This window comes from Marmota monax, unplaced genomic scaffold, assembly GCF_021218885.2.
Source record: "Marmota monax isolate L192 unplaced genomic scaffold, Marmota_monax_Labrador192_F-V1.1 WCK01_AAM20220418_F8-fsc00001, whole genome shotgun sequence".
Lineage (NCBI taxonomy): Eukaryota > Metazoa > Chordata > Mammalia > Rodentia > Sciuridae > Marmota > Marmota monax.
In genome coordinates this window covers 26,169,784-26,187,076 of record NW_026693777.1, presented here as the reverse complement: position 1 = coordinate 26,187,076, position 17,293 = coordinate 26,169,784, and the positions used below count along the sequence as shown (strand labels likewise).

General features: G+C 39.0%; 1 protein-coding gene across 3 annotated transcripts in view; it reads right to left on the bottom strand.

Annotated features, from left to right (window-relative positions):
* Ccdc175 (coiled-coil domain containing 175) overlaps positions 1 to 14,365 on the bottom strand; it is a 66,491-nt gene extending 52,126 nt beyond the window's left edge. For all 3 annotated transcript variants that reach the window (XM_046461094.2, XM_058584618.1, XM_058584619.1), the window contains exons 1-5: positions 14,185 to 14,365; positions 11,969 to 12,054; positions 10,047 to 10,158; positions 5,600 to 5,735; positions 2,769 to 2,997 (exon numbers count right to left, since the gene is read on the bottom strand). In XM_046461094.2, the coding sequence (XP_046317050.1) occupies positions 2,769 to 2,997; positions 5,600 to 5,735; positions 10,047 to 10,158; positions 11,969 to 12,054; positions 14,185 to 14,341 (720 nt within the window). In that variant the 5' untranslated portion in view covers positions 14,342 to 14,365. The remainder of the gene's footprint in view (positions 1 to 2,768; positions 2,998 to 5,599; positions 5,736 to 10,046; positions 10,159 to 11,968; positions 12,055 to 14,184) is intronic.
* Positions 14,366 to 17,293: the final 2,928 nt, after the last annotated feature.

Below are 17,293 nucleotides of genomic sequence, written 5' to 3'. Positions count from 1 at the left end.
CTCTTTCCATTTGAATAAGGAAGCATAAGGTCCAGTTATCACAAGCAGGTTTCTAATGACCCTGAGCAAAACAAGCCTGGGGATGAGAGGAGATGTCCCACCTTGAGAATTCCTATAATAAGGACAAAATAAATGACCTTACTGTTGGAGCCAGCTTCAGCCAGGGCCTTGCTGTTGCATCTGAATGCATCTTAACTGGTGTCCTTTCCCAGGAAGACAGACCTGGGGAGGCTACTTGTGGGCCAAATCCAGCCACCGCCTGTCCATGCAACACTGCTTTCATTTATTTAAGTATTATTTATGTCTACTTTTGTGACAAAATGGCAGAGTTGAGCAGCTGTGCCAGAGACTGTATGGTTTTAAGTATTTACTATCTGGCCTTTTTTAGAAAAAGTTTGTAGACCATTGAGACAGACTATTCATATAGCAATACTGAAGAGGAACCTATGATGTTTGCAGATTTCCTACATGAAGCTTTCTGAGCTTATTTTTTTTTTTAGGTTTTAATGTTCATATTAAAGAATAGAAAGGGGATCCATCCCTGTCGGGCTTAAATAAAGTGTGAAATCCATTTTTTCAAGAAAGCAGTGTAGCCATGTCTTCCACATGTGAGGTGTGCAGGCCCTGTTCCTGATGCCCGCATGCAGTAGTGGATGTAACAAATTCCTCCCTTCTGGTGGGCAAAGAGCAGATTCCATGCCTCCCCTCAACCCCAACCCACTGTTGTGGTTCCAGGAGAAGTGAAAAAAGGAAACAGGGTTCCCCCACCCTTCCAGCACCATGGGGGTCCTTATCGGGTTAGGCCCAGTTGGACACCCTGCTCTGCCCCTGTAATGTGGTGATCAGAACCAGTATGGGGGTGTCTGGGCTACAGAGAGGGAACAAAACCCTGCTCAGGGTTTGAAACAGTGGAGGGAGTGCAAATGCCTCTCAGGGTTGTCATGGGAAGGGAATGAAAACAGGATAACCCCTTTTCATCCTTATTGTCCTATAATTTGCATTTTGTTGTTATAGCAATAAATTCAAGTAAAGTTTTTAGACATACATTTCAGTGGATTCAAGCAATGCAGCCCAGGCTTACAGCTGGTTTCAACCCAGAAAAGGATCCAGAGAATTTGGCTTTTAAAATTCTGTCTGGTGGCTATAGACTGCCCAAGAGACTCTGCTATGGTCTGAATATGGTCCCCAAAATTCATATGTTGAAACTTAATTTCCAATGTGGTAGTACTAACAGGTGGGGCAAGAGTTGACTAAGTCATGACAGTCCAGAGCTCCTGGTTGGGACTCAGGGCCTTATAAAAGGGCTGCAAGGAATTAGCTAAGCCCTGTCTTGCCTTGTGCCATGTGAGGACACAACATTCATCCCCTCTGGAAGATGCAGTGTTTGAGGTGTCATATTGGAAACAGAGATTGGTCCCTCAGCAGACACTGAACTCACTGGTGCCATGATCTGGGATTTCCAGCCACCAAAACTGGGAGAAATAAATTTATTATTTGTAAATTATCCAGTTTCAGGTATTTTGTTATAGCAGCACAAACAGACCAAGATGGGCTCCTTGTTAGCTCTTTTACTAAAATGCCAGTTACAACAAACAGTGGTGCTGGGCTCTCTATTCTCAGGAATACATGGTTTTAGGGTAAAACTATTTCTGAAGAATTGACATTTTTTAAGGATCAAGAAGCTCAGACCTAGGGCTGGGGATACAGCTCAGTTTGTGGAGGCTTGCCTCACATGCACAAGGCCCTGCGTTTATTCACCAGCACCACAAACAACAACAACAACTAAACACAAAACAACAACAACAACAAAAAACCCAGCTCACACCTGATTTCCAATGGTCACTGCCAGGTTTTATTTCTTTAAATTTTAATTAAGACTCAAGAAAAACAATTTAATAAACCAAGTTTCTTTCCTTCCTTCTCTTCCCTTCTTTCCATCCTCTTTCCCTCTCCCTCTCCCTTCCTATTTAAGATGATAGTGCCTGCCAGCCCAAGTCTGATTTGCTGCATTTATAAACCAAGGTTATGCCAATTGCTATCTTGGAAAGAGCAGCATCAGGAGCTGCACAGCAATCCTCATCATGCACCCAGCTTGCAGAGGGAGGGTGAAGACTGCTGCTGGGTACACCTAATATGGAGACAGCCCTGCCTCTTCTGGAGTAACCAGAAGTACTGCAAAAGAAATTTCACAGATGAAATGATCGTAAGCCATTTGAAGGTGAATTTCAATTAACACAGCATAGCAGATACACAGCCTTTTGGGGTGCAGTAAAAGATGAGGTAGCTTTGCCAGCCCTACCCTTACATGCTGGCCTCAGAACACTGTTGGATCTTTAGGCCCTTGGCTCTGGACAGCTCCTCTGCAGGGCCACTGATCTCTCAGGTTCATCTAGAAGAAGTGGCAGGCATGAACAGGTGTTCTGTTTGAATTAGCTGGCCCTGTCCACACAGAAACAGTCCCAGGACTGCCAAAGGCAACGAGATAACATGGTGGCAAGTCCTTCTTCCCTCTATGGCTGCATATTTGGCCTATAGGCAAGGGCCACCATGAGGTTACAAATCCTGCCTCTTATATTCTTTCCCATTAATTGAGATGCTGGGATATAATCAAGTGTCTTCTCCATGAGACTCCAAATGTCTGATATTCCTGCCCAATGTTCACAGAAGACACCATAAAGAGCATTTGCCAGCCTTGAGGACAATTATTTTCCATTTCTGCCTTAGATTCTAAATCATTCTGTATCTTAAAAAAAAATCATGCCACTTACTTCTGCAGCCAATTGCTGTTTTCTTATCAAATATTCTTCTTTATCTTTTGACATCAACTCCTCTGTCTCTTGCAGATGTACTTTATGCAATTCTGTTTCTTTTCTATCCTCTTTGATTTTGGTACAGATATCATTTATGTTAACTGTGGTAGTGGCTTTTTGTTCCATCAGCTGGTTGAGTGCTAGGACAATCTCTGTATGCCGCTTCGACATCTCTTCTTGCTTTTCACTAGGGAAGAAAGAATCCTTCCCAGCATAAAAAGGAGGGCACTTAGAAAAGAAATTTAAAGAGTGTTTGATGAGATGAACCCTTGTGAAGAGGAAAAATGTAATGGATACGTATTTTCTAGCTGTGTTTGTGATTATCTTAATTTAGTTGATACAAGGACAAAAGGAAACACAAAACAAATGTCAACCTAGCAATTGTTCATCTGCTGCAAAAGTGTCAATATGGGTTCCCTTTACCCCATCGATTGCCATGTAGTAACTACAGGATATTTTGGATTAAAGTATAAAGTGATTCAAAGGTAGTTTTGAACAGGTGAATGGGATCTGGCCAGATGAATGTTTTCATATGCATCGGTCTTAATCAATCAACCTGAGATATGTCATTAAGCCAAAAAAAAAAAAAAAAAGATAACCATCCCATCATATCTCCAAGACACTCTGAGGTAGGCCCAAGAGAAAGATAGTCTTCCTCTGAACAGAAACAATAGGGGAAGGAGGAAGAGTCCATCTTTACTGTCTCAAAGATGCTTGAGACCTCAGTCCAACCCTCCTCCCATCTCTGTCAGGTCTGAGGACCAAGGGAGTCTTCAACCTCACATGCTGGCCTCCTCCATCCACAGGAGACCTTATGTCAGGAAAAACATCTGACAGTAAAAGATATGAAAAGGGGATCATTATTTCATTTCTCTAGTTTACTTTTTAAAAACTCCTGAAACATAAAGATCTTTTACTTTTTCCAGTCCCTGAGGTTAAGGACTTTAACTCAGGGCGGCGGGGGCGCGGGGGTGTTTGAAGCCTCAGGAAAATGGAAGCAGGCTGTTGGGGCTGTTGATAGATTTATTTTTTATAGAAGTCAAACTCTACAGAAATGCAATAAAAAGAAGCCTAGGAAAGAGGCTCCAAGAGGAGGTCAGATAGTAGATGCTTTGTGGGTCTAGCCCAGGAAGCCTCCTAGAAATGGATCAGCCCCAGAATTGAGGAGCCTCACGAAAGCAAAGCAAGTTAAAAAACAAACAAACAAACAACAACAACAACAAAAATCTAACTAGGTGGGTTGTGTTGTGTTGAGAAGAGAGCACTCCTAAAACACAACCTGGGACCTAACAAAACCACATCCAAACAGCTGCCCTTTTTTCCAGCTTTTCAGGACCATCTGAGAAAGGAGATATACTTATCACCTGTCAGAGCTTGTGGGAACCTTGAGATGCATCTTTCTTTGAAAAGTAGATGCCTCAAGTGATTGTAGCAACTTCCTTCTCTGTAATTGGCCTTTCCATAAAGATTTGGCTACAGCAATGACTCTCCAGTGTGGTTAGGATCAGTAGCATCAGCATAACCTGGCAACTTGTAAGGAATGCAGACTCTTGCCCCCACCCTGCCACCACAACCCACTACATACAAGTAATCTGTGTTTTAACAAGTCCTCTGGGTGATTTGATGCTCTTTCAAGTTTGAGAATTATAGGAATATAGGGGTATGATGTTGCTGACCAGTTGATAAGAATATCCAGCCTGGCAGTGTTTCTCTGGTTATTGGCTTAGAGAGTCTACTACATAGAGTTGTCTCTGGTTAGCCTGCACCACGAATAACACTGCATTGTGAATCCCTAACAGGGTTAGAATATTCAGTATTCCTCAGATTTATGTAAGTATGAACATTCTTTCTCATGGAGCATCTCTCAGGACAGGTATTTTGAGGGCCTGGTTTGGGAAGTATGTTCCTGGGCCTTGAGGTCTCCACTGTTTTGATATCTTGTGCATCAAGCAACCTTCTGATTATTTTAGCTTCCCAAGGAGACTTTTTCCCCTATGGTGAGAGTTCTTTGAAAATTTCTCATGCTGGTAAAACATTCTGATATTTATTCATTAGTCTTGCAAATTTTCTCCCATAAATGAGTTATTCCTTGAGGGTTTTGTTGTTTTGTTTTGTTTTCCTTCTAGAATGTGTTTCTTTCTCTGTGAGCTGGGAGTCAAGAGCTGTGATTTCCATTTCGCAGATGGAATAAATAAGGTCCATGAGGTGAAGAGCTGGTCTGAGGCAACACAGCTCAGGAATAAAGAAAAGGAATTGACAGGTGTCAGATCCCAAGCTGAGAGCTTCAGGTAACTACAGGTGTTGTAACAGATAAATTATAGAACCTTTTTGGGAACCAACCCCATTCTTAAGCCCTCCAGTAGGTTATAAGTATGACTAAATGTCTTTAAGAACTAAACTAGATACAATAAATCTGGTTTGATGTTATTACATTATAATCCCCACAAGAGTTTCTGCTTTGGAAGGAGTTGTGGTTATAAACTTAATTCTGTGAAAATGGCGACTTAGCTATTCTGTGCCTTTACCTTCCTTTGGAGGTGGCATTTGAGGTCGTGTGTGATTTATAAGCAAACTATAGTTGCTGCTAGGAAGCTGGATGGCCCCTGCAGTGGCCCGGGTCTTCCAGTCTCCAGCTTTCCTGCCTAGGATTGGGTCATTCCCTATGACTGATCTGCACCTCTTAACTTGCCCTGCCCCAGTTCAGATCAGAGAACAAACCCCTTGGGACAATTTTCTCATTTAAGCTCCGGACTTCCACTCCCTGAAGTACTGAATTAAAAGATACTTACCCCAGAGCTTTATTAATTTCTGTCAGATCAATTATTCTCTTCTTTAAACACTCTATTTCATTATCTGTCTTGAGAATTCTCATGTTTATTTGATGTATCTCAGCACGATTTAATTTGCGAGCACCTATGACACATTCTTAAAAGTGGAAATGTTATTAATTAAATTAGTTGCCAAACAGCATGCTTGTAGATACCACAGTTTCAAACTGTGAACAAAATTGTCTTCATTTGAAAAATTCTTTTAATTATGTCAGGCACCTGTTACCATTTTGGTCCCTCTCCATCTTACCTATTTTTATTTCTCTGGTTTGTGCTGCTATGGTGATCAGCTTTCTATTGCTCTGAAAACTTCTGAAAGCAGCAGTCTGACAGTACCTGATTCCTGCAGTCCCATGTACTTCCCACCTCCTACTGGGACATCCTGTCTTCTCTAGTATGGACTTTCTATGGATAGCCACACCCATGTATAAACCAGAAATGCAGCAGATATGGCAAATATTAAATCAATGATGGACAGGAGTCAGGGCATAAATCTTTCCATCTTTTCTACCCTCCTCTTTAGATTGAATTCCCTAGGAAGTAATAGTGCAAAAACCATTGCCTCAGACTCTGTTTGCTGAGGAATCAATGTATTAAAGAACTAATTATTCATAAACAAATGACAAATCAACATACTTCTTAAGACTCCAAAGGATTAGCCAGTGTTTGACAGATTAAGGGTCACATATGTGAATTTTTGAACAATATTGTTTTGAAAGATGCTGGAATACCCATTGTTATACAAAAGTTGTGGCACCTCTCCTAAGAAAGCTAGGCTAATTTTTTTCTAGTCCCCCATGTCCACCCCCAGACTACTAGTTAAATTGCTCATTATAGCAGAGCTTCTCAAATATGCATATCCGTCATCTGGGAATCTTGCTAAATACAGTTTCTAATGCTACAGCATGGGTTTGAGGTGAGTTCAGAGACTGCATTTTCTAACAAGTTTCCAGATACTGTTAACCTGTTGGATGAAAGACCACACACTTTGAACAGTATGACTTTATGACATAAAATCAATTATTAAATTTTCTTGGTTTTAAATTTAGATATTTTTTTCCTTCTAAACTATTTTTTTCTGTAAGTGAATATGGAAGATAAAGAAAGGCAAACAAAGAAAATTAAGCAAAAACACTCTAAATTTTGCCTTTGGTGCATATTCTTCTACGTCTTATTATTTCTCTGCACATAAACTTTTGCATTTTCCCTGTCAAACTAAACTAATATCAAGCATATTGTTTTATAACCTACACTATCATTCAAGGTCTCTTTAGGAGATAGAAATATTACAATAAATTGAATAAAGTAAGTTTATTATAAAGAGCAATTAACTAAAACAGAGGATTAGAGTAATAAGGGAATGAATGTAAGGATTCAAGAGAACTCTAAAGAATTCAGGAATAGCAGGTATAAGCAGTAGTCACCATTCCTAGGGCTGAGATAAAAGGGAACAGCCCCTCCAGCCCTGAAAGGTAGACCTCATTGGAGAGGGCTGTCTCTCACTGAATGGCAAAAAAGTTCATGAAATGCTTAGCTGGTAGAACTTACTAGAACTCCACCCTTGAGTGTTGGAGAACCCATCCATATGGAGGTGCCATGCTTCAGAACTCACTGCAAAATTTCCTAAAGAAGTGCAGGGCAAACTCTTCATGGAGAGGTGCTTCTTGGTTGTTCTTTATCATGAAACTATCCAAAAGGTACATGGGGATACTGCTGGGCTCTCCAGACAAGCTGGGCATTGCAAAACCTTGGCATGCTGAAGCTACTCATGCTCCAAGAATCAAGTTGCCCAAGCCTACCATACTGGATACAGGAAGAGAACCCTATCCTCCTCCACTATTCCTCTAGTACTTTCTACTAGAAAATTTAACATTGTGCCTGCTAGTTGAGAAGCGAGAAATCTATAGTGCCTGGTTCCCATACTGTAGAGCAAATAATTGAAGTGTAGATTTGGAATTGAGAGCAACAAGTGATAATTGGAATATCTATTTTTAAAAAAAGACTGTCTTTGAAAAATTTTTAGAATTTATTTATTAGGACCACTCATTTAGGGTGGGTTCCCTGGGAAATGGATTCTATAATTTGTATCTAGAAAATGTATTGAATAGTGCTTTTAGGTGTGTTTCCCCTGGTAAGGTTAAAAAAAAATCAGGGCTGGACAGAAGGGAGGTTGGGAGCCGTGAAGAGTTCTGGGACTGGAGGACACTTCAGGGCTGCTCTGCTCTGAGGTGAGGGAGCCAGGGATCGTACCCTCGAAGTGACAGGTCACTGAATGTAGATGGCATCTAGGCAGGAAGTGTAACCTAGGGTGAAGCCTCTCTCTCTCTGTTGTCTAAGGCAATTCCTAGAGAGAAAGTCAGCTAAGAGCCTTCATCGACACTCTTGCAGCTGGGGAAATGAAGTTGGGCCCTAACCTTACATTGAATACAGAAATCAATTTTTTAAAAAATAGATCAAAGACCTCAATTTAGAAGCTAAAACTGTAAAATTCCTATGGGTTGGTATGGATCATGGTAGAGCACTTGCCTAGTAAGCATGAAGTTTGGGGTCTGATCAATTCCCAGCATTGTAAATCAAAACAAAACAGCAAAAGCAAAACTCTTAGAACTAAAAACAGGGTAAAACTTCAAAAACAGTGTTTTGGGCAATGACTTCTTAGAAACAATGCAAAGGCAACAAAAGAAAAATAAATGAACTAGACTACACCAAAATTAAAAATATTGTTCATAAAAAGTTACTATTAAGTCGGGCCTGGTGGCACATTCATATAATCCCAGTGGCTGAGGTAGCAAGATCGCAAGTTCAATGACAGCCTCAGCAAAAGCAAGGTGCTAAGCAATTCAGTGAGACCCTGTCTCTAAATGAAATACAAAATAGGGCTGGGAATTTGGTTTAGTGGCCAAATGCTCCTGAGTTTAATCCTGGTACCAAAAAAAAAAAAAAGTCACTATCAAAAGAGTAAAAATGCAATCCATGAAATGGGACAAAAAGTTTGCAAATCATGTGTCTAATATCCAGAATACATAAAGAATTCAATGACAACCACAAACATGGATAGACATTTCTCCAAAAGAGATACACCAATAGCCAATTCGCATATGAAAAAATGTTCAACACCACTAATCATTATGTTATGCTTTGAATATAAGGTGTCCCCTAAAAGCTCACATCTGAGACAATGCAAGGATATTCATTGGTTTCATGATCCTATTCTGAGACTATAACCTAACCAGTGGACTAACCCACTGAATGGATTAACTGAATGGTAACTATAGGTAGGTAGGCTGTAACTAGAGGAAGTAGGTCACTGGGGGCATCACGTATTTTTTCTCTGGCACCAACTCCCCCCATTTTTCTCTCTCCTTTCTGATTGTCGTGTTCTGAACTGCTTTTCTCCACCACAATCTTCCACCATGATGTTCTGTCTCACCTTGGGCCCAGAGCAATGGAGTCAGCTAGATGTGAACTGAACCTCTTAAACCATGAGCTAAAATAAACTTTTTCTTTCTTTCTCTAAGTTGTTCTTGTAGGTTTTTTTTTTTTTTTTTTTTTTTTTTTAATCAGAGTGACAAAAAAGCTGACTAATGCAATTGGGGAAAGGAAAATCAAAACCACAATGGGATACTAATGTATCCTCAAGGGGATGGCTATCATTAAGACACAAAAACCACCCAGAAAATGACAAGTGTAGGCAAGAATGTGGAGAAACTGGAAGCCCCATACATTGCTGGGGGTCATGTAAAATTGTGCAGCCATGTGGAAAACACGGATGGATCTTCACAAAGTTAGATATAGAATTACCATACGATTCAGCAATTCAATTTCTGCATGTAAACCCAAAGACTTGAAAGCAGGGTCCCAAATAGATATTTGTATACCCATGTTCGTAACAGCATTATTCACAACGGCCAAAAAAATAGAAGCAATGAAAGTGTCCATCAGATGATGAATGGATAAACGAAGTTGTGGTGAATCCATACAATGGAGCATTATTTAGCCTTACAAAAGAAGGAAATTCTGATGTGTGCTACAATGTGAGTGAACCTTGAAGAACATTCTGCTGTATGAAATATGATACCATGAAGGTGACATACCTAGAGTTGCCAAAATCAGTTGGAATGGTGGTTTAGGCCAGTCAAGCTGCTTCATTTAATTGGATAAATAGTAAATCAGAATGAACTAATTCATTTATGTTTAGTCTATTTAGAAATGAAATTATGGAAATTAAAGTTTCATTATTTCTGCTTAAAATGTAATGGAAAATGGTTATGGATTGCACTGTATTCCTGTCAGGTAATATTTCTAGCTGTATTTATACAAGCAACAGCTATCAGACTCATCCTTTTTAAAGTACTTGGTTCTGTTTTCTTACACTCTACATCTCTACAGCAGATAACCTCAAAAGCACCTTCGAGCTCCGTGATCATGTTTTCAGGCAGCATCTCCAGCAGGAAGTAGAGTCTGCTGAGTTCCATGGTTTCTATTTCCAGAAGGTCAATTGTGGACTTTCTCATTTCTTCCTGAAAATTTAAATTATATTTTTTAAAAAGTCAGATACCAAAATAATAAACTAGTCTCCTGAATGATGTTCTACAAATGTTTTCTGGGGCCAATATTTAACTTTCATTAAACATCTTCTGACATTATTTTTATTTGGAATAGAAAGTGCTACAAGAACATATTTTATAATCGGTTTTTAAGATATCATTGCTAATTTATCCTTTAGTTTCTGCTGATTTTCTTCTACTTAGAAATCTATCCTCTTTGTGTATCTGTTTCTTGTGTGCAGTTTCAACCATTCAGAAAGGAAAGAGTCCAACAAGGAGGATAATATTGAGAAAGAAAGCTACTTACTAAAAAAACGAAAATCGCCTACAAAAATATGTTTAGGGATAAAGAGAATAATGGTTCTCTGATTCATATCTCTAAATCCAAACAAATAACCAAGCGAGGTTGGTTGATTGGTTGGTTTAAGGTGGGACTACTTCAAAAAAGTATAAACCATTAAAAATTCAGTTAGTAAAAAAATAGATAAATCACTTTTTAAATAAATGGTCATAATAGCTATAGCTATTAGAATGATCTGAGAAATTGTCATATTTTACAAATTAAAAAAACAGATTACATAATTGTATATATAGCAAGATCACTTTTCTGTACAAAAGTAAGAGTCAAGGTTGAAAGGATATTCCTTATTCCTACCCTAATTATTCTAGGGTAGTGGATCATGGTGATTTTTACTTTCTTCTTTTAATTTTCTATTTTTTTCCCTAAAATTTCCAGAGTATACATGTATTACTATTATAATAGTGAGTATTATTACTTTTAAAAGTGGAGGAATTTACTCTGTTACTTAAGAGATTTCATGGCTCTGATATTAAATAAATACATACCAGATACTGGAGAAAAACGTAACTAAAAAAGCAAGCAGGAGAAAATGTTCCAGTAGGCCCCTAGTGTAGCAAACACACATGAACTTCAAGTGTCTGCATGGATCTTTTCATTGAGTAGGACTATAAAGTATGACTATGTAGCATGTAAACATTATTATGTATAAACATATAATTATATAAAATATAATGAAATTTTTATCAGCAGTCTGTGGACTCAACCCCATTTTCTACATTTTTAGATGCATGATATATAGTAGATTCTTATCCAATAGTTTTAAATGGAGAGATTGCATCATTTTGACCCCACCAAGAAAGCATCCTAAAAATCATCCAGAGATGACAGACACATGTCAGTGAAACCACCGAAGGAAATCATAAAAACATATCTTTGATACTGGCCAGGTGAGTATAATTAAAAGAGTTTCCATTTTTGTTTTCACTAATAGCACAGTTTACTTCAGTGGGGTAGATATCAATGTTTTGCCAACTTTGAAAATAATTGCATTATAGAAAACTAAGTTAATTGACACCATGCATAGGATTTTCCCAGAGACTCTTTGTTGTTTGGTATTTGCTTGTTGGTTGGCTGGTTTTAAGTAGTGCTTACATCTGGTATCCCAAGTATTTGTCAGGGTGGCACACCCATTAGCTGATCTCTGTTGTCACCTCATTTGCTTTTCCTGATACAATACCATGAACAGCCCTAGAAAAGCCCCCATAATTCAGCTCTTTGCACAAATAAAGCAGGCAGCAATCAATACTGGTGTGAATGCTTAGCAAATTGAAATTTTAAAAAAACATATATTTTTAACTCAAGGTAAATATTTTTCCTATTCACCTATTTAAGTACCTTGAAACAGAGTTAGTACTAAATTAAAGTTTGATGAATAACTAAGTGGATGATTGAAAAAAATAGCTTTCATAGATAATACAATACCAATTTTTTAACAGCTATAGCAATGTCCTTAAGAAAGATCCTAGCTTCTTCATTGCATTTAAAATAGTCACTTTGCAGAGATTTTCCTGGAAAAAAAAAGATAAGAAAATTAAGATTTCTTAATTACATACTGAAATCTGCTATAATCTTACTTAAATCTTTATGATTTGATTCAAACTCTGGATGTTACCTCTATTTCTGAATTTCTATTGTACTTTATATGATTTTCTCTTGTACCTTTTGTTTCCTGTTACAATACTATTCTAATTTAGGTATATATTTTGTGCACCTTGAGGACAGACTCCTCCTAATGATCCATATTTGCAAATCTTAATGGTAGAAAGAAGGTGTCTGAATAGAATAGGACAAAAAAGCAATACACATTTATAGGATATAAATGGGATAAAGCTAACATGTCTACAACATAGGTTTGAATAAGAATGGTTTCCTACATATAAATATATACTAAAATTAAAAGAATATATTGCCAGAAACAGAAATTTAATCAACTGTTTCAAAACCCACTATGGTGGCCAGGTGTGGTAGCACACACCTGTAATCCCAAGGACTCAGGAGACTGAGGCAGGAAGATCATGAATTCGAGGCCAGCCTCGAGAACTTAATGAGACACTGTCACAAAATGAAAAGGGTTGGGGGTGTAGCTTAGTAGAGTACCCTTGGGTTAAATCTCCAGTACCAAAAAACAAACAACAAAAACCAAAAAAAAATTATATCATTTTTGCTTCTCTGCCAAAATTTGAGGAATGGAATGAGATTTTATTTGTAAAACCAGTAGGTATGAAATAGACATTTCTATTCCTTTTTATTCTTTGATATATTTACTAATATCTCCTTTTCCCTCATACTTTGTAAATAGAAAGCCCCTGAGAAGAGGGGCTTTCTGAAATGTTAGCAAAGAGTAAAAACAAGGTAGATACTGAATGGGAAGAAGGAAGGAAAAGAAACATCAAAGGAAGAGAAGAGAGAAGAGAGGAAGCTGTTGAGGTCATATTACATGTGCAAAATCACAGACCTGATCATGGTAGTGTGGGTTCAAACCCAAGCAGTGTGACTCCAGGGCCCAGATTCCTATCTTTCAGAAAAGTGAATAGGAATGTCCTCAGTTTCAGGGAACATGGACTCTCTGAACTAAGTTCTCAAGCCAACTGAAAACCTGCGAGTGAATTTGCACGCAAGTGTGTGAAAGAAGCACAGACATTACTTGTCTCCTTTCTTTTGTTTGTTTTATGGAGTGAATGAGCACAAGCTTGCTTCTCCTTGGAAATGGGGGCATCATCTGTGTTATAACACACTCAGAACAAGAAGGCCCCAGGAAGTTTTTCCTTATGAAAAGTTTTCTGAGGGTCCAGATACTAGCAGAAAAATTATTTGTCGTAGAGTTGAATGAACATGTGAATATCAAAACCAAAGCACATAAAAAAATTGAGGTCTAAGCTCAAAGTCATTGACCATGACCTTGAATACATAGGAATAATTTAAGTCTCATTAGTATTAACATTCCTCATGATAATACTTGCCCAAGCCTATTTGATAAAAATTGTTAAACTAGATCCTCGAAGAAGAAAAAAGAAAATTACTTTAAACTAACAGTAACATTTTAACAGAAATCAATGATAATTTTGAAACAATAAAATGATTATGGTGCACCAATGAGATGCTTTGTTGTTTGGCTTAATGGTTTTCACACTGAAAAAGAAATGCCTCTTCTTGGACAAACAAGTTCAATTTTCTAGCTGGAGAAGCCTGTTAACCTGGCTAAGGTCCTTTTTGGTCTGAATCTCCAAAACATTTTTAATCTAATTTTCCTTGCCCAACACAACAGGTGCTTCTTTAAAACACTTCCTTTCCCTCTTGACTATTAAACTCTCCCGTTTGCCATAGCAAAATGTGAAAGGAGGTTAACTTGCAAAAGAAAAGCAGGAAGAGACAGTTGAAGTAAGGCATAATCTAAAAGCAGATGGATACTCAGGTCATGGGAGTCAGGATTTTTCCCCAGCCACTAAAATGAGCTAGGTCAAAGTCACCCTGTCTGCATCAGAGCATAGAAGTTCCTCACCGCCTCTCCCCCAAGCCTTCAAGGAGAGGAAGAAACCTCTGCATTGGTCTGGGATGCTCGGCCCTGGCCAGGGATCATCCCTGCCACCTACGCGCCATTCCCGAGGGGACTTCGCTCCAGTCACCCGGGGACCTCTCACCCACAACAAAGAGTTGCTCTAGCGCAGCAGTCGCGACCGAGGAGCCCAGGGTAGAGGGGAAGGTGCATAACTCCAGGGAGGGGCCTGTGGAGACGGCGACCTTCTTCACCTTCTGGCTGCCGGAACCCAGCTCTGACATCCAAGAGCTCAGGTCCATTTTACCACTTTTGCTCAGAGCCGCGTAGGCCTGAGGACGGTGGTTGCCAGGGCAACGAGGACGCTGAGATCCCTGAGCGCCCCCTCGTGGCCCGCCTGTGGGCTGGGTACCTCCCGGGTTCTCCAAATTTATCGCCAAGAATTAAGAGTTAAATGAAACTGGAAGGATGACTCCATAGTAAGACACTTTTACTAGTGACCTATGGGACATCCATGCTGTGGAACAACTTAGAAGGCAAGCCACCATGTAGTTTGGAGCATGGATCCTGGTGGATTTAAATGAGGTCCGCCACTTACCCGTGGAGGGTCTCTTGAGACCGCCTCTCCTCTAGTTTTGTTCTTACCCAGTTCTGAAAGAGTACAGTTGGTAATAGTAGCTCTTCCTTCATAGAATTTTTGTAAAGGTTAAATTACTTGAGATCTTAATGCTATGCCCAACACATGGGGTGTACAAAATCTCTAATTCAATGGTAAAGTAATAACCTGGTAACTTAAAAATAATGGGTAGACTTTACAGGTACATACACACACAGAGACACCTTGTGTAAGAATATATTCATTAGTTTCATTTTAATGATCACTTTATTGGTATTTATATATGTCAGACCTCACCAAATCAGAACTTATCATGTCCAATTTATTGTATGTGTTTCAATTATTCCTCAAAGAAATTCTAAAAAAGAAAAAAAAATGCACGTTATTGTTCACTTATAAGGGCCCTTCTCAGCACAACCTTATGAAAATTCTTCCAAATTCTCATGTGTTAGTCAGCTTTGCATAGTTGTAATAAAATACCCAAGATAATCAACTTAGAAAGAGGAAAGATTTATTTTGGCTCACGGTTTCAAAACATGGTCAGTTGACTACTTTTGGAGGGCCTGTGGAGAGACAGACAATCACGCATCAAGCTGGCTATGGAGTGAAACTGCTCACCTCGTGGCAGCTATGAAGCAGAGAGAGGGAAGGCAGGGTCACAGTATCCCCTTCAAAGGCACGGTACCAGTGATTAATTTCCTGCCACTAGGTCTCACATCAGAAAGATCCCACCCTATCTCAGTAGTGCTATGGGCTGGGAATCAAACTTTGAAAATAAGGGACATTTCAGATCCAACCACCTCAGAATCTAGCCGCTCCTAAACTCATAATTCAGTGAGCAAGACTTATGGTTTCCAAGAAGCTGTCAAGCTTCATGCCATAAGTTGTGGACAGGGCAGAGGACCTCCTGATGCTTCTGAAGTTGTAAAATAAAGAGAAAATTGCTTTGTTCTCATAAGAACCCACTTTTAATTCATTTTCAACTTCAGTCTTCATCAAAGAAAAGATGCTAACACTGACCTGAGTGGTCTTTATATATTGGATTTTGTGGAATGTAATAAATTGGTGCTTCTGGACAATTTAGAAAGTAATTGGACCCAAAGAGGTTCTTTCTATAACCATGAAGTAAATGTTTGTTGAATGAAAATAAGTCTCAAACCTCAAATTAAAAGAACATTAAACAAATGAATAATACCACAATTGAATAAAAGCATAAAAAATCCACATGTATGCAAATACATATGAAATAGGAAAAATAAGTAACAAGAGAACAGTGTAATAGTCAATCTTTAAAATACATATATGAGTGTGCATATATATATATATATATATATATATATATATATATATATATATATATTCCTCTCTTTAAAAACACAACACACACACACACACACACACACACAGAGAGAGAGAGAGAGAGAGAGAGAGAGAGAGAGAGAGAGAGAGAGAGAGAATGGCCTGGGAAGAATTGTTTACTAAAATGTTAAGTGCAGTTTTTCCTGGTTAGTGAAAATTATGTGTAAAGTAGGAAAATAAGGTTACAGATGGCACTACAGTTATTATCTGTGGAGGACTCTGAGATGGGGAAATAGGCTAGGTTACCTACGTGGACCTCATCTAACCTCAGCAGTCCTTAGAAGTGAATTGGGGAGGAAGGAGGGTCAGTGTCCCAGTCATAGAGCTATTTGAAGTGGACCCTGCTGTGTTTGAAGATGGAGGAAAAATATGACAAACCAAGGAATGCAGTGGGCTCTGGGAACCCGGACAATGCCAAGGAGACAGATTCTCCCGTAGGCCCTCCAGGGGGACACAGCTGACAACATTCTGACTTTAGCCCCATGAGTCCCATTTCAGACTTCCTGCTCCACAACAGTAACATGATAAATTTGTGTTGTTTTAGGCCACCAATTGGTGGCAATTTGTCATAGCAGCCATGAGAAACCAGTAGAACAGGCAATGTGAACTTTATAATATTTCTGTATTTGAATGTTTATTCATAACCATGTTTTCCTTTATATTTGTAAAAAAAAAAGTAGAATCAGGAAAGTAAACAAAGAAGATACACAAATCTAAAATGGTTGAACATTAAAAAAAAAAAAAGCCCTCTGATTCTTCCATACCTAGAGATGATGGTATTGGGCTCAAAGCCATTTCCTTTCCTCTTGTGTATCTGTTTACTTTGTTAACACAGACAGACATAGTCCTCTGCCAATCAAGCTTTCAAGGCAAACATTTGCTAGGAAGCCAGGATGACATATTAGAATTCCCCAACTCCTGCTGATGTTTATTTTTAGTGATCACAAGCAAATTTGTTTCTGTTGGATCCTTGCTGCTGACAGAGCCAGGAGGAGTACCCAGCTGCTTCCTGGAGTTGGACCCCTAACTGGCTCAGGAATGTGGGTGCCCAAGCATTCAGGCATGTTTGTAATGCATGTGAGGTCTACAAGGAATCTGATGATGCCCTTGATCTTACAGGTGCTTCTTTGCATAAATCTAGTACCTCTAGGGAGGAAGGAGAGTCAGTGTCCCAGTCTAGGGAAAAACTAAACTTTTTGGATGTGTTTGCAGACCATGGGTTAGACCAGTGTTCTGTTCTTGTTGGACATGTTGGACATCTCACGTGTAGAAAATGGAT